The sequence below is a fragment of the Pelophylax lessonae genome, assembly GCF_965119305.1.
Source record: "Pelophylax lessonae genome assembly, chromosome: 6".
Lineage (NCBI taxonomy): Eukaryota > Metazoa > Chordata > Amphibia > Anura > Ranidae > Pelophylax > Pelophylax lessonae.
This window is the reverse complement of record NC_138773.1, coordinates 42769342-42792800: the sequence shown is the minus strand read 5'-3', so window position 1 is coordinate 42792800 and position 23459 is coordinate 42769342. Positions and strand designations below refer to the sequence as shown.

Here is a 23459-nt window from a genome sequence, read left to right as displayed (position 1 = left end):
AGAGGGTGGAGGACCTCCGTTATGAGAGAAGATTACAGAATGTGGAATCTGTAGAAGCTTTGGTGCTCACTGTACCTCCAGCTCATGTGTACACCGAGGATCACATCCCCACTCTGCTGTTCTGCTTGCAATGTAGAAATGAATGGAGACCAGGATTAAAGGGGTTGTAAAGGCTGAAGGTTTTTTTTAGAATATGTGAAGGTATAAAACCCTTCTGTGTGCAGCAGCAGCCCCCCTAATACCAGAGCTCCATCGCGATCCTGCGATGTGCACTGTAATGATATCACGTAATGGACACACGAAAAGCTGTAGCAAGCAGCCATGTTTTTCAGTTATCATAGATCAGGCATCAGTCTTGCAGAACAGTTACACATTGCTGCAGTGATTACCCCCTCCCTCCTTCTTTAATTATTGGAATGCATTGGTTTTACACTTCAAAAGAGCCGTTATCTCAACTCAGACATCAGAAACCAGCACATAGGCCTGTGCAGAGCTGTAAACCGCTAATGGAATCCTGGCAGGATGTCTTTCTGCTGTTCCAGGCATATCGTAAACTATGACCAAATCAATTAACTAATAGGGGATTGTAAAAAGCAATCCGAGAGCTCTGCCCAATTCAAAACTTAAAAAAAATCCACACATAATTCATAAAACTAAGACAGGAACATGACACATTAATAAGTATATATTTGAATATGAAATGTTGTACTCAACTAAATCAGGTCATACATGACCACACTAGCACATATAGAAGGGAAGATACAGTAGCTGTCAGATATTCTCTGGGTGACAAGTTTATCTGAGCTACCCTGTGTTTAGTATCCCTAGATGGGAAATTCAATGCTGAACAATAATCGGTTTCAAGAATGCAACCGGTACATAGTGGAAGATATGAATATAGGTATAAAACTGTCTGTAAAGGAGGGACCTGATATTGTCATAAACCCAGGACAGCCCATAGACACTAAGTTTTATTTATCAGGGGCATCGGTCAACGCCCCTTCGATCCCAGAGAAAAAGGGAGATGCCTAACCAGTTGAGAGAGTTTTCTCTTACCATCAAATCAGGTACATCTTTTTCTGTAAATATTTTATTTGCACCAACTTTGACCTTTTCATTATTAAAACCATATTTTTGAAAATTGTTAACCTTGTCCCTGGCTCTTAATGTAAGCTAACAAAGAACCTGTCTCTTGAACAGTGCTACTGTATATAATAAATCCTATGAACATACCTGTCTCTGGTGACAGTGTATGTTACAGACGAATATTCTAAAATCCTAATTGGTATTGCTTGAATTACGAGCTGCCTTCCGCTCGGGCTAAACGGGGGTGGTGGCATTTAAAGGGTTAATTGCTTAGTGACAAATGCTCTGACTGCAGGCACCTAGATTGTGGTCCCGCAAGCTGGAAAATCTTTGTGCAGGGTGCAGCTGAGAGTGGCATTATTATGTAAGTGACAGAGGGGTGTGAGATTGGCTGGTCCTTTGTCACGAGTTAGTGAGAAGAGCAGGGATCTGATACCTGCCTTTGTCACATGCATGAGTGTCTCAGCTCTCTGGGGACCCTCCCTACCTCATTGGCTGAGACTGCAGCTGGAGCCAATGAGGAGAGAGGAGGTGGGGCCGAATGGACACAGAGCAGCAGCTCGGGAGCAGACCTGCTTGTGTTCCCCCCATTTCAAGCTGCTTGCACTCGGCAGGAGGGATCAGAAGCACCGGTGGAGAACCTGAGAAGGAGGCAAAACGACTGCACAGAGCAGGCAAGCATGACAGGTTTGTTATTTTGTTTTTAACTTGTGTCTTTAATATAATTTTAAGCCCTTTGTAGATTGTTGGGGCAGGAGGTAGACGGGCAAGATGATATGTTGTGAAACCTCCACTTATTTTCAAGTGGTTATTAAAGCAGGCTATTTTTTTTTTACCTTAAAATGGTAGTAAAGTCTCTTTTACAATATAAAATAATGTGCCCCCTGCAGGTTTAGGCCTTAATGAACTAGTATGCACTGCATTCTAGTACATTATGACAAACTTACCTACAAATGTAGCCCTCCAGCAATGCGCTGTCACGGCTCTTCCCTGTGCTTCCACCTTCACACGGTCTCAGGGCCGTCTTTAATATTGATTGGGCCCTGGGCAAAAATTTTCTTGGAAAGGGGCGGGGGGAGGAGTGTGATACTGCCTGCTGACTGGCTGTGGATGGAAGGGAGGAGGAGCTCCACATCTAGCCTGCCCATCCCCGACATCAGAGCTCCGATCTGACAGCTCTGCTCTCTCACTCTCACTGACACTGTGCTGGACGGTCACACTGAATGTAGAGCCAGACTGTCAGTACACCGCCCCTGAATCCGGAGACATGCAGGGAGGTTCTGAAGGAGCAGCGCCCTGTCACTTGTGCTTCTGCCCGGTCTTTGTTCTGGGTTTCGCATCACCGGTCCCTTGATTGGCTGGGCTGATGTGACATCGGCCCCGCGCATGTGCCCAGTTGTCACATAGCTGTGGTATGCAGAGTGGACCATAAATGTGGTCTGAGCTGCGCATGTGCAGCTCAGATTACATTGCATGCTGACAGTTATTCCAGTTTCCATTCTTACCCCAGTCCTTAATCCAGCACTGTGCCCATCTGCAGTGGCATTGGTTTATCTCTGTCTCCTTACACAGCAGAAAAGCAGCACTGCGTTTACACTGGAGCCCATAGAAAGCAACTTCCTATGATGGCGTACTAAGATGGAGGAGGAGCCTAGAGTGCCCGGTGTCGGACCTCAGAAGGGGAGGTTCGGGGCTGCTCTGTGCAAGACTATTGCAAGGAGCAGGTACGTATAACATCTTTATTGTTAGTTTTTTTTTGTTGGGGCTTTTTTTTTTTTTTTTTTATATTAACAGCCTTTACAAATCCTTTAAAGCTGCCATTACGTAAATAATGGCATCAATGTGCTGCCCATTCATTTCTACTGGAAAGCACAAACTATTACAAATATTAAACTTGTCCTCCTTGGAATAGAGGTGCTTATATGGAGATATGATCACAATATACAAAATTTCTTTCTAAAGAAGACACGTGACTCCAAAGAAGACACGTGGCCACAGCATGAAGTGGATGAGAAGCAATTTAATCTTAAACTGCATCAGAGCAAAGATGTGGAAATCCCAAGGTTAGGTTTTTCAGCTGAGAGCGTAGTTATAAAGTTTTAGAGGAGTTTCTCAGCTAACAAAATATAGAGCAGTGAACGGGATGGACCTGTGGTTTTTCATCCTTACCAACTGCAAGCAGAATGAAAGGAAGCCCACAAGGATTCAGGATATCCATTTTATTAATACAAAGTGCAGATGACAGTCATTGTTGGTTTTAGTTGAAAAGTGGATTGGTAATTGCTTAGCATGGAAAAAAAAAAAAAAAGTCCAAATTCTGACGCATGTGATATGGGAAACAAGTTCTGATGAAGTGAACGCTACAGTCTTTTCACGATTTAGAGAACAAGCTTCACAGGTTATCAAAGGCAGCCTTATTCTCTTGTAGCCAGCTCTGGAACTTCTTGGCTTTGGGGTTGAGCTGAAGGGTGAGCTGAATGTCGCGGTTTGGTTTCATCGTGTAGAATGTAAACATGTTGGCCAGTTCCTGTGCCCCGGGAAAGCCCAACTTTGCATAGATTTCGGGAGTCAGCTGCAAAAGTTAAAGAGTGAAAGTTAAGTTCCAATTAACAGGGACCTGCAGTGTACTATGTAACCTGACATTCCTGGCCTTCTGAAAATGCTAGTTGCATGCAGATTCCCTGTCTTCAATAGGGTCAGTCCTTAGCCTAAAACAAGTATGCAGGAAGTTCTAAATTCACTTGCTGCATTCTTGTCTTGGGTGAGTAATTATTGAAGGTTGACAAAAAGGCAAATAGAATTTTTAGAAGGGGCAAATTCTGTATTCTCTAATTACAGTTACATTTTAAGCATAACACCAGCCAAAACTTTTATATTAGCATAAAAGACCAACATGTTCTGGGGGTTCCAAGAGGCCTCCTTCATCAGGGCTTAAGAATGCTGGAAAAGTGAAGGTTTGGACAAAGAAATGTGTGCCAGTTCTGAAAATCTGTTCCCCGCCACTGGTTTGGCAGGGATTAAAATCAGCTTCTCTCAACTAGGGTTCCTCTATAGCCGTGGTCTCCAAACTACAGCCCATGGGCCGGATGCTGCCCTTTGCTTGCCTTTAAAAAGGGCCTTGGGGCACCGTTTCTCTCACGGACACCAGTGATGGGGGCACCGTTTCTCCAACGGACGCCAGTGATGGGGGCACCGTTTCTCCCACGGACGCCAGTGATGGGGGCACCATTTCTCCCACGGACGCCAGTGATGGGGGCACCATTTCTCCCACGGACGCCAGTGATGGGGGCACCATTTCTCCCACGGACGCCAGTGATGGGGGCACCGTTTCTCCCACACTGAGGAATTTCTGCCTCTCCAGTTACCACTGACACCAATGAACAGATGATATAGTGATCTGTAATGGGTGCATTCTTTTAAATAAGTTTATTAAGTCCTGCTTCCTGCTGACAACCATTGTAATGAGAATTCTTCCCAATAATCGCCAGTGTAATTGGCCTTTCTGCCCACTAACCACCAGAGTAAGGAGGAGTTTCTCCTCAGTGACCCTGGACTGTGCAGAGTGGCCATTGCCAACAAAAAAACAAAACAAAAAAGGGGCACCTCTTCCACTGTCCAATACTGTAAGATGGTCCCTCTCCCACTGTCCACCAAGGTAAGGGGATCTTTTTCCAATGTAAGCTGTCATTTCTCCAGTAACCACCATATGAGCGAACCCAACTTTACTGTCTGCATTACTTTTTTAGACAATATTGTTGTACAGAGCCGCCTTGGGTGTCAAAAATCGTAATCAAACTATACTCTTTATTCTTTTATTTATTCTTCTATCCCAAATTACTGGAAATGGTAATGTACCCCAACTGGTAGATATAGCAGTTATTAGAAGGGGATCCCTGAGACCTAAAAGTTATATTAAAGTGTTAGTCCACCCTAAAACTAAAATCCCTGCATTTTTAGACCCCCACGATCTAACACTAACCTATCTAGCCCTGTTAAGAAGAAATCAGTATACATACCTTTTTTTGAAGCCAATCCGATCCTGTCTCCCGTGGCGGAAGCTCTGCAGAGGACACAGCAGACAACGGCTGGGAAATGAATGGGGAGTGACGTCAGACTTACTATGGGGCTTCCGTTGTCGGATGTGTTCTCTGCACCCGCCTCCAAAGCGAAGCCGCGGCTGACATCGAAGCGTGGGATCGGCTTCAAAAAAGGTATGTATACTGGTTTCTTCTTTACAGGGCTATATAGGTTAGTGTTAGATCGCAGAGGTCTGCAGATGCAGGGATTTTTTTGTTAGGGAGGACTTCTACTTTAAGGGTTCTGATGTGTTAAAAAGGTTAATAGTTGATCCAGATCTTAACTTTTCTTCCATTCCTAAATCCCGATGAAAAACCCCTTGGGCTTTTATACTGCATGTATTCACAATTAAAGTGGAAATGGGAAAAAACTCAAACTGGATCTCTCTTACTTAATTCTCTACTAAATTTGGAATTCTGTCTATGCCCATGTTAGGTAGATCTCCTGGTTTCCTGCATAAGCTTTGCTTTAGATTGGAGCGATCACTCATCACCCCTTATTACCTTGGCATCTGTGATGTTCTTGCCAAGCACTCTGGTCATTATGGCAGCGTACTGTTCTGTCGTTAGCTTCTCCGTGCTGAGACCAATGTCCTTGCCAGCGTATTTTGAGGGAGACTTCAAGATGCTAAGAACAACGCCACCCAGATCCTTCACAGAAAACCCATCCAGGGGGACATCACCCATGGGGAAGCCTGCAAGATAATACATTTCAGCATCACACTATAGAATATGATCATACTTCATTTCATACAAGTCCATATGAGGTCAAGATTTATTGATGAACCCTGAGAAATGTATTTTTTTTTTGGTAACGTAAAGAATGGTTAAAATGTAGTATTTTTGACATCTGTATCCTGTTTGGAAGATTGCCCTATACTTCCTCTCCTAAAGGTACAACAGAAAGTGAGAGAAAATTTACTCTTAGGCTAGCCATACATTATAACATTTTCTTGTACAACTTTCCTTTAGATTTACCAAAACCATATACTGTATTTATCAGCGTATAACGTGCACCCTAATTTTAAGGGGAAAGTTTCAGGGAAAAAAAAACTATCTGCAGCCTCATAAATGCAGCCAGATCCGTGCCCATCTGCAGCCTCATGAATGCAGCCAGATCCGTGCCCATCTGCAGCCTCATGAATGCAGCCAGATCCGTACCCATCTGCAGCCTCATGAATGCAGCCAGATCCGTACCCATCTGCAGCCTCATGAATGCAGCCAGATCCGTGCCCATCTGCAGCCTCATGAATGCAGCCAGATCCGTGCCCATCTGCAGCCTCACGTCAGATTACATAGAGCACGGATCTCCTGTTTTCTCAGTGGCCTCTTTAATACAAAGTCCCGGCTCCTATGATAGACAGAACACTGCTCCAATTACAGTCCAGAGGATGGGACTTCGTATTACAGAGGCCGCCGAGTACACAGGAGATCTGTGCTCTATGTAATCTGACGGTGCTCGTTCCACCTCCTTTCCCTCCGAGGCAGCCAAATGAAAATGTCGGTGTATAACACGCACCCACTAGTTGCTCCCGATTTTCAGGGAGAAAAGTGCATGTTATACGCCAATAAATACGGTAATATGGGGAGGTCAAACCTAAACACTTTCAATTTGTATGCAATCAATCAGGCAAGGTAGGCCCCTGCACTACATAGTTGAGGGTAAATCTAAAGGATATTGAAAATGGGAATAGTATAATACATGGCCAGCTTTAGTTGTCGCCAGAACAGGGAACCTCTATGGAAAGGCTATCGATCTCCTTCTGTTCCCATGAAAATTGTCATATTTTGGCTTTCCCATTACTTTGTCTCAGCAATCATGGTCGCCAGGACAAACCCAAGAGGGTGATGCCCCCCAGGAAGAAGGAAGACAGCAAAAAAAGGCCTTACAGATGCTCTAACCCTTCCACACTCCAGCCAAAACAGCTTACAGTGACAAACTTGTGGAAAAAAACAGTAAAGATTAGGCCAAGGAACCACTAGTCCAAACAAATCCCCACAGGCTTATGCTAGCTGTAGACATTGGATGGGCACAGTTGGACCACAGAAGAAATTTGTCCCCACACTCCCAGCCAATGAATTGCACCAGCTTGCATATTTGGGCCTACTGAGAAAGGAGGGGAAATAGTGACTAGACTTTCAGGGACAGTCTTAAAAAGTGAAAAAAAAAAAAAACAACAAAGTAAGACTAGTGGCAATGAATAACTGAAGGGTGCCAGGTATTGTCTACATGCAGGCAGGTGCAGCCTACTTTCTCCATGCCAGGTGGTGCTCTTCTGCAGCAGCCTTGCTGGAGAGAAAGTCCGGAGGAAGGTTCCTCTATGGTATCCTGGGTCACTGGGTAAGCTGTCCTATTGGATGCTGTTGCCCCACGTGACTCAAGCAGCCATCTTGGGACAGGAAGAGCATTTCTAAGGCCCTGGCTCCCTGATTTTGGCATACTTTTTGCAAGTGGACAGAGTAGGGGCAGGTACCCCATCTGTGAGGGATAGTAATAGTGCTAGGGAAAGGTTCCTGATGAGGAGGGCAAGGAGTAGGGCTTCATTTCTCCTGGACATTCTCCTGATTGTGGACCAGACAGACAGGCCGTATTCAGTCCCCTGTCAACAGACTGTCATTCTGGCTGGAAACTACTGCTGTCACGCTGCTGTACTGTGAGTGTGTCCAGGTGAGTGGCTTTCCCACCGGGTTTGTTGTGAACTGTTGCTGCATTTCTTAAATACAAGTTTATTGCACCGGCTGGTGTGAATCATTGACTCCACACCACGCTGCACCCCACCTACATACAGACAAGACAAGAATATTCTCACCTACCCTGGTCTCTAATGTCTATATAAATACACACTACATGTCCATTTATTTCTATATGTAATTTTTTAAATTCCACATCAGTGGGGCATCTCAGGTTATTTAACACTGATGCACCATCATCTTACCCAGAGTGTAGCCATCGCCATCCTTGTCCTTCTGTGGCCTGAAGAAGGTCAGCAAGTTCTCGTAGTAACTGGGGAGTCTCACACTGGTCATGGGCACGCTGATCTCCCGGAAATACTCCTCCACCTCCCCTTTACCATCAAAATGCAGCACTTCCAGCTTTCCGTTGGTCAGCTTCTTCACATTCTCCAAGCCACTGAACACCACCAACGTCAGGCCGAGACGTTTAGACACATCCGCAATACTTTTGCCCTTGAAAGAAAGTTCAGCCGTAACATTCTGCTAAGTTGCCAAAAACAAATTCAGCCAACTTGTGCTCTTTGCTAATTGGATAGCTGATTGGATCTGTAGCTGTCAATCACAGTGAATCATACAGGACCTCTGCAGAGAGGTAACTGCTTGTACATACAGCGCAAAGGTCCTACTCTACAGCATACCAGGTGAAGGGCAGACTACTTTACTATGACTCTTGGTGATTTATTAACTAAATGAAGAGTTTTTGAAGGGAGGTACAGTTATACATATGCATATCCTGTATTGGTTAAGGCAGATCCATGTATGGTAAATCATTAGCATTTCACAAAGGGTAGTATGGAATAGGCTCAAATGCTGCTTTTGCAGCCTTAGGGGCATGGGGTTTCAAGGAGCAGCAATGTAAAACCAGTGATGAGAGGTTTAAGGAAAAAAAGGTAAAAAATTGATGATTTTTTACGAGAATGCAATTCAATCGAGTTTGTAATCAGAGTGAAAGATCTGGTAAGCAAACTATGTTATAACAAAGGTGACCAAAAATAAAAAAAATGTAGCTGCAAAAGGAGCAAAATACAAAGAGTCTGGGATTTAGATCTACAGATATTTGTTTTCCTGGAATAGCTCATAGGCCAATTATAAAGGGTATGTGTCTATCAAGAAAGTGAATGCATGAATGAAAAATTCTAGCATCTTGTGGTGTCCGTACACAGTAAAGCCTCGTACACACGTACCGATTGTCGGCCGAACGATCGGCCGTCTTTTGTCCAGTGCGGTCGTGTTGGTTGAAAAGTGCTCAAGACTGCACACGAATTTTGTCGGCCAACAACAACCAACTTCAGAAGTGATGTCATGTGATGGTTAACTTTCCGTGTGTTTTTTCTTCTCTGAGCATGCCCAGTTTTGCTCATCTGGCTTTTGTCGGCCAAAATCTGTACTGACTGACGAACAATCGGCCGTTCTGGTGACAGCCAACAAAAATTTTATAGCATGCAGACCAGATTTTATTCGGCCGAAAAGTCGCAGTCGGTTGTCGGAAGCATCATACTAACAAGCCGACAATCAGCCGATCGGACGTTGGCCGAACATTTACGGCCGACAATCGGTACGTGTGTACGGGGCTTTAGTCCTCATGAATGGCCCAAAAGCAATTACAACCTGGGGGGCTTATTTCATCTTTTCCTGATGAACTTACATGTTCTCTCTCCCTGGTACCTACCTTCCTACAAGCCAGCAAAATCACCAGTTACTGCAATGGCCTATTAGACTTGTGTGCATCAGCTGGTGACTTTACCAAAAATGTCAGCATATAGTGTTCTCCATGCATTATAACCGTGGTTCTGAACCACCAGGAAGTAACCTGGTGCAAGGCCACGACCTCCCTCATAGGCCTCCAGCCAGCTTATTTAATCTACCAATGTGCCTCCCAGGTCCCACAATGCCTCCCTTAATTGGCCACAGTGCCCTTCCCCCACGTGCCATGACAGCTCTGAACCCCCAAAATGCCCCCGTACCTCACACAGTGCTACTCAGTCTGCTGCAGACACTTCAGCCCCTTAAGGCCCGTACACACATACCGATTGTCGGCCGTAAATGTTTGGCCAACGTCCGATCGGCCGATTGTCGGCTTGTTAGTATGATGCTTCCGACAACCGACTGCGACTTTTCGGCCGAACAAAATCTGGTCTGCATGCTATAAAACTTTTGTTGGCCGTCACCAGAACGGCCGATTGTTCGTCAGTCAGTACAGATTTCGGCCGAAAAAAGTCAGATGAGCAAGACTGGGCATGCTCAGAGAAGAAAAAACACACGAAAAGTAGACCAGAACATGACATCACTTCTGCAGTTGGTTGTTGTTGGCCGACAAAATTCGTGTGCAGTCTAGAGCACATTTCAACCAACACAACAACACTGGACAAAAGACGGCCGATCGTTCGGCCGACAATCGGTGCGTGTGTACGGGGCTTTACAGTTCCTCCCAACTTCTAACAGTGTCCCATAGTGCCTTCCAACCCTCCTAGCCATTAGACCCAGCCCCCCTCCAGAAACCTCATCACCTGCAGGGCCACTAAGTCTACTGCTAAGCCCCTTCAGAACCTCCACCCCCCTCACAGCGACACCTAGCCCCATCCAAAACTTCCAGCATTTCAATATATATTTTGCATTCGCATACTTTTAGTGCAAACATTTTTTTTTTTACTTTTGGGCATTGAAAGTTTCCCAGACCCAGGTCTTAAGGTTGGAAACCACTGTTCTAGAACACTTCTGAAGATACAGTATCTCATAAAAGTGAGTACACCCCTCATATTTTCATGTGACAACATTGAAGAAATTACATTTTGCTACAATGTAAAGTAGTGAGTGTACAGCTTGTATAACAGTGTAAATTTTCTGTCCCCTCAAAATAACTCAATACAGCCATTAATGTCTAAACTGCTGGAAACAAAAGTGTGTACACCTCTAAGTTAAAATGTTCAAATTGCGCCCAATTAGCCATTTGCCCTCCCCGGTGTCATGCAACTCGTTAGCGTTACGACGTCTCAGGTGTGAATGGGGAGCAGGTGTGTTACATTTGGTGTTATCGCTCTCACTCTCTCATACTGGTCACTGGAAGTTCAACATGGCACCTCATGGCAAGGAACTCTCAGAGGATCTGAAAAAAGAATTGTTGCTCTAAAGATGGTCTAGGACAGTGATGGCGAACCTTGGCACCCCAGATGTTTTGGAAATACATGTCCCATGATGCACATGCAGTCTGCAGTGTAGTCGAGCATCATGGGGAATGTAGTTCCAAAACATCTGGGGTGCCAAGGTTCGCCATCACTGGTCTAGGCTATAAGAAAATTGCCGAAACCCTGAAACTGAGCTGCAGCACGGTGGCCAAGACCATATAGCGGTTTAACAGGACAGGTTCCAATCAGAACAGGCCTCGTCATGGTCGACCAAAGTAGTTGAGTGCTTGTGCTCAGCGTCATATTCAGAGGTTGTCTTTGGGAAATAGATGTATGAGTGCTGCCAGCATTGCTGCAGAGGTTGAAGGGGTGGGGGGTCAGCCTGTCAGTGCTCAGACCATACGCCGCACACTGCATCAAATTGGTCTGTTTGGCTGTTGTCCCAGAAGGAAGCCTCTTCTATAGATGATGCACAAGAAAGCCAGCAAACAGTTTGTTGAAGACAAGCAGACTAAGGACATGGATAACTGGAACCATGTCCTATGGTCTGATGAGACCAAGATAAACCTATTTGGTTCAGATGGTGACAAGCGTGTGTAGTGGCAACCAGGTGAGGAGTACAAAGAAAAAAAAAAAGTGTGTCTTGCCTACAGTTAAGCATGGTGGTGGGAGTGTCATGGTCTGGGGCTTCATGAGTGCTGCCGGCACTGGGGAACTACATTTCATTGAGGGAACCATGAATGCCAAAGTGTACTGTGAAGCAGAGCATGATCCCCTCCCTTTGAAGACTGGGCCGCAGGGCAGTATTCCAACATGATAACGACCCCAAACACACCTCCAAGACAACCATTGCCATGCTAAAGAAGCTGAGGGTAAAGGTGATGGACTGGCCAAGCATGTCTCCAGACCTAAACCCTCTTGAGCATCTGTGGGGCATCCTCAAATGGAAGGTGGAGGAGCGCAAGGTCTCTTACATCCATCAGCTCAGTGATGTCGTCATGGAGGAGTGGAAGAGGACTCCAGTGGCAACCTGTGAAGCTCTCGTGAACTCCATGCCCAAGAGGGTTAAGGCAGTGCTGGAAAATAATGGTGGCCACACAAAATTTTGACACTTTGGGCCCAATTTGGACATATTAACTTAGGGGTATACACACTTTTGTTGCCAGCGGTTTAGATATGAATGGCTGTGTGTTGAGTTATTTTGAGGGGACAGCAAATTTACACTGTTATACAAGCTGTACACTCACTACTTTACATTGTAGCAAAGTCTCATTTCTTCAGTGTTGTCACATGAAAAGGTATAATAAAATATTTACAAAAATGTGAGGGGTGTACTCACTTTTGTAAGACACTGTATGTGCAGACGTCCAATGGTACATGAAAGGTTATTCCTGCAGACAGTTTAGATAATGCTCTCCAAGGCACTGACCTGGAACAAGCATGCAACAAATTAGGTAACCGGAGACAAAACTCCCTGATCTTTATATATGCTCCATGACAGTGATTCAAAAGCTACGGAAGTCCCTGGATAAACATAAAAGATAGGAATGAGCATATTCAGAAGGAAAGGAGGGGACAGCAGTGGACTCCTATGCATTTCCCTTTACAGGCTAGGTCAGCCATTTTCAATTAGGAAACCCCATGGAACCCTAGGGTAACGCCAGAGTTTGCTAGGGGTTCCTTGAGCAGTGTCAAGATTGACCACAGTCTAGGGCAGTGATGGCGAACCTTGGCACCCCAGATGTTTTGGAACTACATTTCCCCTGATGTTCAACTACACTGCAGAGTGCATGAGCATCATGGGAAATGTAGTTCCAAAACATCTGGGGTGCCAAGGTTACCCATCACTGGTCTAGGGTCATTGCCACTTGGCAGAGCCAACTGCATAAACCCTCTGATCTTTTTCATCGGTCTGTATGGGTGGTATTCTGACCACCACTGTTAGAAGGCAATTGTTCCAGTTCACCACCAGTGTAATGGTCATTCTTACTATTGAACACCAATGAATTGGATTTTTTGAGGGGTTCCCTAAGACTTGCAAATTATTTCAAGGGTTCTTGCAGGGATAAAAAGGTTGAGAAAGCTGGGTTCGGTGATAAAACAATTACATTTCTTCTCTAGAAATATCTACAGAGGAGAAATGCCTACATGTCTATTATTCGGAATACAATCCTAGTTAATATAGTATAGTAACAGAGGGTCACTTTAGGAGGAAAGGTTTTATCAAATAGCATTAACATGGGATGTCTCAGCTTACCTGGGCAACTTCTTTATCTTTGCTGAAATGTTCCCAGAAGTTGGTGACCACAAAAGCTCCATAAGCTCCCTTCAGGGCGGCCTCAATGCTCTTCTCGTCATCCAGATCTGCGGCCACCACCTCTGCACCAGCCTCCTTCAGCTTCAAAGCAGACTCTTTCTTGACATCACGAGTCACCGCCCTGACGGCAAAGGTGCCATCTTCTAGCAGAGCCTTGGCTACAGAGCCACCCTGAGCTCCTGTACAGAAGACAAAGGTCACCAGATCAAGACGTTTTTCCTGGAGAGATTCTAAACAATGAACATCTCATTTTTGCTTCCTAGTGGTCTCTTAAATATAACATTTGACAAAAAACATTAAAAAAAACAGTTTTTTTTTGTTTTTTTTTATAAGAAGAGTAAAAAAACCCCCCCAAAAAAACCCTGCAGATCTTGTCCGCTACAAAATTTACAGTGTTATCTGAAAGCACCATCCTAGGTCTCATCTTGGCCTACAGAATGCTTAGTCCTTATGTTGTAGACATCCAAGAGGGGGAGGGATTGCATTGTAGTTTAGCAAAAGGCAAATGGGCAGGACTGACACCACTCTGTCCCCAAAAATGATGTGTGTTGTAGGCCCACAATAGGACTTTTGAGCCGAGTGCCTCCCCAACCTGACTGTTCCTGGCCTGCCCCATTCATTTATTGGATTTCAGTTCTTCTAATCATGGAGGCTCAGCATCACATGTGAAAGTTACCACATACCATTTTCAGGAAGCTATGCACAGCACCCTGTCAACCCCTTTCACCAACCTGGCAAGGAGAAGCACAGAGACCCGGTGATTAAATAATTTGGTCTTAAAATAAGGTATGCAATGAAGATATGTACAGGCAGTACCTTCCTAATATAGGATGCTAGGTAACTTTAGTTTTTGGCTCCTCTGTAGTCATTGGAGCAGCTTTTACTTTCACAGGCTGCAAGTTTAATTGTTCCCCCTCTGTCTTCTGGAGGCCTCCAGATCATAGAGGGATGGGAAAGTGGAAACAGGTATCCTGAAAATGTATTGTGCTTCAGCCAATCCCTGGGGAGGTGTGCCCAGTAGGTGGCTGGGGAAGAACATAAATAGTCTAGGGTCTGAAGCAGCCCTGGTCTGGTCCTGCCGGAGAGGTTTCCAGCCTCAGGGGCTGCTGCCCCTTTGAGGCAGTCCTGCTGATGTCTGCTAATGGTCATCAAGGTCCCAGATATAGCAGAGCTGGGGGGGGACCCATTTCTAATTTCTTCTGGAGCCAAGGACCTGGTCTGGAGGACTCATGGAAGAGTGCCTGGTAAGAGCTGGGCAGGCGTGCAGCTGCCATGGTATATACTGATCCAAACTCAAGAATCTAGTGACTGAGCTTTTCTGCTTTGGAGGGGGGGGGGCAGCAGTAGCTCTTTCTCTAAGGTCAAGTGTGAACCTAGCTTAAACAAGTAACCACATCAGGTCTTTTGACTTTAACCCACCCCACTACATGCTGGTCCCCCTAGTAACTTTTAAATATAAAGCAAAGAAGGAAGTGGAAAAAAAAACTGGTTTTACAGGTGAAGCAGCGACCGGATTACACAATAAATCGTAGTGCTTGGCTCGCTTATCGCATATCCATATTGTAAAAACCTTGGGGCATTTATGAATTATTCATACCAGGAAAGGTTACAGGTACATGGAGAAGAGCCACAATAATAAATATATATTATATATTATAAAGTGACACATAACCATTACATGAGCCAAACTATTAACCTGGCTCGGTGGTTAGCACTCCTGCCTTCCAGCACTGCATATAAGACACCATCTGCATGGAGTTTGCATGTCCTCCTTGTGCAGGTTTCCTCTGGGTATTTCTGTTTTCTACCACACTCCAAACACATGCTGGTGAGTTAATTGTCTCCTGTCTAAATTATTCCTAGTATGTATATGATGTAGGGACCTTAGATTGTAAGCTCCTTGGGTGCAGGTACTGATGTGAATATACAGTATGTAAAGCACTGTTTTAAGTTGTCGGCACTATATAAATACCTGGAATAAATAAAATCCTGATCAATAGCCGATCTGTGCAACAGAGGTCATTTGGTAAACATTAACCAGACGGGCTAGACAGCCTGCCCCGATCGTTACCCAGATCAGCCTGGCGCTGGGATCAACACCAAACTCTTGGCAATGATAAACTTTGATATGACCTATGCTATATACACACTTAAACGTTTTGCCACACCCCATGCAGGTGAACCCGTTTTGCAAACATCAGACGTGTGCAGCGTTCAGCAGTTATATGGTTAAAATTAATACAGGGCTGAAAAGGTCTATACAGAAAACAGGAATGACAAGCAACATGATGCATTAAGATTGCACTTCAGATTCATTTTCTGTGCTTTAATAGCCACTAGATATAATAGCTGCATTATAGCTGCATTAGTTTTCTTTTTTCAGCCTTATTTCCTCAATTTTTCAAGCAGCATGCATTAACAATCCGTCTCCCACAATGATCCAATATAGTGTGATCGATAGCTGCATGTTACTTGTGTAGTGTACTCCATAGGGATCTAGATGTTTTGTGACTGACAACATATCTGTTTAGCAATCAAGTGTTATTCACTAGCAAATTTAATATATATATATATATATACACATCTTTCCAGCATATACACACTGCTGATAATAAATTAAAAAATGTCATCAGAGTATAGCATTAAGTCAATTAAACTCCTGGGATATTGATCTGGTCAGCTAAGTAGCAGAGGGGGTTGTTAATCAGTTTCAGCTGCTTTGGGGTTAATGAAACGGGTGCACTCGATGGGCAACAATAAGACGACCTCCAAAACAGGAATGGTTTATGGTTTTAAAGGTGGAGGCCAATAACCTTTTTTTCCCCTTCTCTTTTCTGATGGTTTTTCTCTAGTTTTGCATTTGGGTAGGGTCAATGTCACTGCTGGAAACATGAGGCAACACCTGGATCCTATAGAGCAGTGATGGCGAACCTTGGCAATCCAGATGTTTTGGAACTATATTTCCCATGATGCTCAACTGCACTGCAGAGTTCATGAACATCATGGGAAATGTAGTTCCAAAACATCTGGGGTGCCAAGATTCACCATCACTGCTATAGAGGTTGCACAGGGAGTCCCACTCCTCCAGGATGGCACATCAATACATGTCATTGCCAGAAGGTTTGCTGTGTCTCCCAGCACAGTCTCAAGAGCATTGAGGGGATTCCAGGAGACAGGCAGTTACTCTAGGAGAGTTGAACAGGGCTGTAGAAGGTCCTTAACCCATCAGCAGGACAGGTATTTGCTCCTTTGTGCAAGGAGGAACAGGATGAGCACTGCTAGAGCTCTACAAAATGACCTCCAGCAGGGCTCTGGTGTGAATGTCTGACCAAACAATCAGAAATAGACTTTTAGGAGAGTGACCTGAGGGCCCGACATCCTCTAGTGGGCCCTGTGCTCACTGCCCGGCACTGTGGAGATCGATTGGCATTTGCCATTGAACACCAGAATTGGCAGGTCCGCCACTGGTGCCCTGTGCTTTTCACAGATGAGAGCAGGTTCACCCTGAGCACATGTGACAGACATGAAAGGGTCTGGAGAAGCCATGGAGAATGTTATGCTGCATGTAATATCATTCAGCATGACCGGTTTGGTGGTGGGTCAGTGATGGTCTGAGGAGGCATCTCCATGGAGGGATGCACAGACCTCTACAGGATAGACAATGGCCCCCTGACTGCCATTAGGTTTTGGGATGAATTCCTTGGTCCCATTGTAAGATCCTACACTGGTGCTGTGGGTCCTGGGTTCCTCCTGGTGCACAACAATGCCCGGCTTAATGTGGCAAGAGTATGCAGCCAGTTCCTGGAGGATGAAGGAATTGATACCATTGAATGGCCCCCACACTCACCTGCCCTAAATCAATAGAACACCTCTGGGACATTAGGTTTTGGTCCATCTGACACCGCCAGGTTACATCTCAGTCAGGCCCGGTGCTAGACTATTTTTTACCCTAGGCAAGACCAGCTACTTGCATAGAACCCCCCCCCCCCCCCCAAAAAAAAAAAAAAAAAAAAAAAAAAAAAAGTGTACACATTGCCCCCTTCCTGTACATAATGACCTCCCCTTTTAACTCTACACACCCCTTTCTGTATACACTGCCCCCTTTAATCCTACACCCCCATTCCTGGACACACTGCCCCCCTTTAACCCTACACCCTGCTTCATATACACACTGCCCCCCTCAACCCTACACCCCACTTCATATACACACTGCCCCCCTCAACCCTACACCCCGCTTCATATACACACTGCCCCCCTCAACCCTACACTCCCCTTCATATACACACTGCCCCCCTCAACCCTACACTCCCCTTCATATACACACTGCCCCCCCTCAACCCTACACCCCGCTTCATATACACACTGCCCCCCTCAACCCTACACCCCGCTTCATATACACACTGCCCCCCTCAACCCTACACTCCCCTTCATATACACACTGCCCCCCTTTACCCCTGCACCCCCCTTCATATACACACTGCCCCCTTTAACCCTACACCCCCCTTCCTATATACCCTACACCCCCTTCATATACACACTGCCCCCCTTTAACTGTACACACCTCTTCATATACAAAGTGCCCCCCTCTCTAAAGGTGATATCCACAGGGGATGAGGAGGTGACAGGAGAGGAATGTAGCACTGGCCATGGCTGCGCCCTAGGTGGCAGTGCGCCCTAGGCGGCCGCCTAGTTTGCCTAGTGGAGGCACCGGCCCTGATCTCAGTCTGTTCAGGAGCTCAGTGATGCCCTGGGAGGATCTGGAAGGTCAGGCATTCATAGAAGCACATGGGGGCCATACAAACTACTGAGGACCATTTTGAGTTGCTGCAATGAAATTTCAGCAAAATTAACTAGTCCGCTGTATCATTTAACTTTGATTTTCGGGGGGTCTGAATTCAGCCCTCTGTAGGATGATAATTTTCATCAAACAGTGCAACATCCTTTCCTTCCTAACACATTACCCAGTCCATACCAGTATAGATATCCAGCATGAGATTTTTTCCCATTGAGATCTGAAGTGTTTTCATGGTGTTCCTTTCATTTTTTTGAACAGTATATATATATATATATATATATATATATATATATATATATATATATATATATATTTTTATTTTTTTTTAAATAATAACAATAATAATAATAATACGTATAATAATAATACTAATACATTATCACACACACTGTACCTGAATGTGACCTGGTATCAGCCTCTTGCAGTTGTGCTGCAGTGTTCATGTACTAACAAGTAACATGCTGATAGGAGGAGAGAGCAAAGTGACCAATGAGCTCATCATGGCGCTGCTTCTCCTTTCACTGTCCAGTCACAGGCTGGGGGATTTTTTGCCCTGCTAGCCAGAGGCTATACTGTGTGGCAGGGCTGTGTAAATCTCAGGACAGGATTGCCATAAATAGAACATGTATTAACAGGTAAATAGCTGTAGTTTATCCGTGTATTTAGCTGGCTGAAATACAAAAAAACTATCAGCGCAAACCTATTATATGTGATAAATTAACTCAACACCAATTCACTGTGCATAAATCAGGTGTGTGAACTTATAAATCAATAGTGGTGTCCGGCAGCATGCACCAATCGTGTTTCACAAATCACAATAAACTATAAATCATACAAAAATGTGATGCGCCAGAAATAAAAAGTGATGACAATAAATCATATCCAGTTCATAAGGCACATAGCAATGTGTGTGCTTCCAATAAAATGATATAAAGAGTGTCCCGTGTTCAGATGAAGAAAATCCAGTGATGAAAACAACTTGTAATCACCAATATAGTGAATCCCTCCACCAGGTGAATCAGCCTCTCACCTTTCTGAAGGACCCAAACGGGCCAGCAATCACATGTATCATTGATCAGACTTCCAGGAAAGAGCCACACTATATTGCACCTCGAGGGATCCCGGGACATATAGAAAACAGATGAAGAAATCTAGTGCTCTCCGCTTACTAATGAGGGTATGCTTTATTAGAGAAAGGCAGATCAACTCACATTTGTCGGGCACTCAGCTGTGCCTGCTGTATAATCGATGTCAGCGATCTGTTACCAGAGAGAGACTCTGCGTCGGCCACGCACGCTCCGCCCCCCTATACGCGTTACGTCGAGCGTAATGCTCCTTTGACTTCCTCGGTAGGGGTCACGCAGAGTCTCTCTCTGGTAACAGATCGCTGACATAGTAAGCGGAGAGCACTAGATTTCTTCATCTGTTTTCTATATGTCCCGGGATCCCTCGAGGTGCAATATAGTGTGGCTCTTTCCTGGAAGTCTGATCAATGATACATGTGATTGCTGGCCCGTTTGGGTCCTTCAGAAAGGTGAGAGGCTGATTCACCTGGTGGAGGGATTCACTATATTGGTGATTACAAGTTGTTTTCATCACTGGATTTTCTTCATCTGAACACGGGACACTCTTTATATCATTTTATTGGAAGCACACACATTGCTATGTGCCTTATGAACTGGATATGATTTATTGTCATCACTTTTTATTTCTGGCGCATCACATTTTTGTATGAGAGATATTTAGCTGGCTGCCCTAATTTCTGCTTTAAACCTTTCAACATCCAGAGAATACATTTTCCCAGGTAGCCTCAGCTCCAAGGGCCTGTTTAGCCCAGAAATTGCACCCTGCGATTTGAGTGCAGTGCGCTTTCAGCCTATTCATTTGCATGGGGCGGTGAGAACGCAATATGTTGCCTCTGCGCCACCTGATTTAACCCTTTACATGCCGCACTGCAAAATGTGTGCAATGTATTTGTTGCGCTCAGCATTTGAAACACCTGCAGAAAGCAGCAAGAGGTTTAATTTGCACAGCATCAAGACTGCGGCACGTGAACAGCCATGAACAGCCGCATGTCACTGATCAGGTGGGCGGTTTGGGGGGGGGGCAGTAAAACTGTGAATGAGCCCTTACAGTGTACTTACAACAACACAGTTGAGTACTGTCCATCATACTTTTTTTGCACTAACAGGTACATTTCCAGGAGGCGTCTACTCCCTTTGGGGTTGATTTACTAAAGGCAAATAGGCGGTGCACTTTAAAGTACAGTTGCTCCAGAACTTGGTAAAAATAAAGCTTTACCTCATTTACTAAGACACGTGCAGGGAAAATAAAAAAACAGCATTTTTGCTTGCACACGATTGGATGATGGAAGTCAGCAGAGCTTCACGTCATTTACTGAGCACTGGAGCAACTTCACTTGCAGCGTTCATGGTCTATTTGTCTTTAGTAAATCAACCCCATTGTCTCAGTCCAAGTCGTACGACACTCAAGGAAAAGCCTTGAAGCACACAATTGATTGGTGAACTTTTGGCACCGTCTGCTCGCTGACAACGTTCCAGCCTGTCGGAGGACAGAGAGGGGGGGGGGAGTTCACTCACCTGTAGCTCCGAAGACGGTGATCACTTTCTTGGACATGGTGACGGTGAAGATGACACCTTCTGGTCTTCAATGTTGAGCTGCGGAAGGCTCTGCTAGAACAAATGAGGAAGGAGAAGAGAGATGAGTTTATATAAGAAGCTGTAGTCACCCCCACCCCTGACTACTCTGTTTGGGTTGGAGTCAAGAGTCACTGTGACTCAGCAATAGTACAATAGACGGCTGGAGGGGGGGACAGAGCCTGACCGGGCAGAGGAACCCCAACCAGAGACCCCCTCCATCTACTCATCCCATGCCAGGGCAGTCAGCAGCCGGTCACATGGAGGAGCCTCAGTCTCTGAATGGATCTCTTTTCCTCCCAAGGCTTGCATACAGAACAAAAAACTACAATGTATCAATTACAGAAGCTTCAAATGCCTTGGATAACCCCAGATCAGCCTTTCTCAACCTCTTCAACACAGAGGAACCCTTGAAATAAATTTGTGGTCTCGGGGAACCCCTGCTAAAAATTAAAAATCTACAACTCATGATACATTAGTGACAGTCAGTGGGAAGAATGCTCCTTGGGGAAGAATTACCCCCCTTACAGGTAGCCAAAAGGAACAATGGTGTCATTGGAAATTATCTGAGAGGTAGAAATTGCCCATTGCTCAAGGAACCTCTAGCAACCTCAGGAGGAACCCTGGTTGGGAAACCCTGCCCAAGATAATAAAGTGACACAAATGATACTCTATAAAAATAATCCACACACATACCTTACTTAATACAGGCATACCCCGCTTTAAGTACACTCGCGAGTAAGGACACAGCTTGTTCAGCTTGGCATGGCACTACTCCCGGTTTTTAACATTAGTGTCTATAGGAAATCTTGGTCAGCTTGACATGGCACTGCTCCCAAACCATAAGTGACAGGGATACCAAACGTAGGGAGCACCGAGAGGGGACCCAGGACTATAACATATCCTGTTTGTGGCTGGCCAGCTTGCCTAGGTAATCTACTATGTCATAGTCCTGGATCCCCCTTAACATGCTCCCCAAGCTTGGTGTCCTTGTCACTATGGTTTGGGAGCAATGCCATGTCAAGCTAAGATTTCCTATGGAGCTAGTGTATTTACATGCATTGAGAAATGAAAAAAGGTATTGCTTCACTTTAAGTACATTTTCGTTTTACATACATGCTCTGGTCCCATTGTGTACTTAAAAGTGGGGTATGCCTGTACAGCACTAAATCCAAAAGCACGCATTTATTATATTGCAGTTTACCAATTCTTAGATGTGATGACTGCATTCCTTTTTTGTTTTTATTGGGGTTTTTTTTTTTATTTTTTTTTTTTAAGGCTTTTTCTTCTTCTGTTTTCATTTGGGGATCCAGCCAGCAAGTCTGTTTTTCAAAAGCACAAGCTCTCCAGCAGAATGTATTTAATTTCAGGTACTTGTATAGCGCTGTCAATTTACGCAGCGCTTTTACATATACATTGTACATTCACATCAGTCCCTGCCCTCAAGGAGCTTACAATCTAAGGTATCAGTTTACATGGATGAGACCAACAATTTAACACTGGCAGTGGTGCTTACAATGATCAACGTTTATTCACGTGAATCCTTATATCCCAAAAAGAAAAAAAAAAAACTGTTGCTGCAATTTGGTATGAATTAGAGCGGAGACTGTGAGTCAGGCCTTCTCATCCAACATCAGTGCCTGACCTCACAAATGTGCTTCTGAAAGAATGGTCAAACATTCCCATAGACACACTCCTAAACCTTGTGGACAGCCTTCCCAGAAGAGTTGAAGCTGTTATAGCTGCAAAGGGTGGGCCAACTCAATATTGAACCCTACAGACTAAGACTGGGATGCCATTAAATTTCATGTGTGTGTAAAGGAAGGCGTCCTAATACTTTTGGTAATACAGTGTACACACCACTGAAACAACTTTCCAAAGTTTGCATTCTACACAATAAATAAATTATGAACAGACAAAGGTTGGAATTGCCCCAACCAGCTCTAAATTTTCCCTAGAATGATGGCGGTGTATTCTCCTCCGCATCCCATAGAGCCTCAATTGTACGATCCCACAGAAACCCGTTCCAGCATTGCATGCATCAAATATTTAAATCGTCATTCTATACCCAATTTAGGAGCGTCCTAAAATATTAAGGGCTCCTTCACACGTGTGATCATTATTGCCACAGCTCTAAAAAGAGTTTTGTGGTGGATCGCTTTTCAGAGGGCGTTTGACTGGTGGTGAGCAGGTAATAATTTTTTTCACCTCCCATTTTTAACCCTCAAAATGGTGATCCACCACGTAGCACCTGTGTGGATGTGGCACGGCCCCTTTCACTGGAATGAGTCGAGTTTAGTGGCAGTGCCACCCGCTGAATGTGAAATGGCGGATAGATTCTCTATGGCGTGTCCAGCCCCGGGCAACTGCATTTCTAGGTTTAAGCACTTCAGTACCGCGCTATAGCCAAAAGACACTGCGGTACTAGAATTCTGGGAGGGCGTCCATACTTGTCCTCCTAGAACCCCATCCAATGTGTGCCCCCTTCAGACGTAGCTTATCACAGATCAGGGTAAAGGGCCAATCAAAGCTGGTCACATGTAAACAGACTTGCTGGTTATCAGCCATCCTTTCCTCCTGCACTGTCTATGTGAGGAAAGGAATGCCGATAACTGGCTTTACTGCATATACAGATTGATTCTACTGTTGTGGGTTTAGGAACACAGAGTAGTG

General features: G+C 44.8%; 1 protein-coding gene across 1 annotated transcript; it reads right to left on the bottom strand.

Annotated features, from left to right (window-relative positions):
• Positions 1–3290: 3290 nt before the first annotated feature.
• On the bottom strand, positions 3291–20828 carry LOC309557948 (nmrA-like family domain-containing protein 1). The gene is made up of 5 exons (XM_082260820.1): positions 20730–20828; positions 13275–13513; positions 8099–8348; positions 5667–5857; positions 3291–3658 (listed from the first exon to the last, which is right to left on the bottom strand). Exons 1-5 carry the CDS (start codon positions 20764–20766, stop codon positions 3479–3481), a joined length of 897 nt encoding a protein of 298 aa, XP_082116946.1. The 5' UTR covers positions 20767–20828; the 3' UTR covers positions 3291–3478.
• Positions 20829–23459: the final 2631 nt, after the last annotated feature.

What these genes read in the sequence shown, in the direction of transcription:
- LOC309557948 (XM_082260820.1), bottom strand. Translation starts at nt 20,766, where the DNA reads ATGTCCAAGAAAGTGATCACCGTCTTCGGAGCTACAG. An exon ending in CACCGTCTTCGGAGCTACAG is followed by an intron (nt 13,514 to 20,729) that starts GTGAGTGAACTC and finishes TCTTCTGTACAG; the next exon opens with GAGCTCAGGGTGGCTCTGTA. An exon ending in AAGATAAAGAAGTTGCCCAG is followed by an intron (nt 8,349 to 13,274) that starts GTAAGCTGAGAC and finishes CTTTCTTTCAAG; the next exon opens with GGCAAAAGTATTGCGGATGT.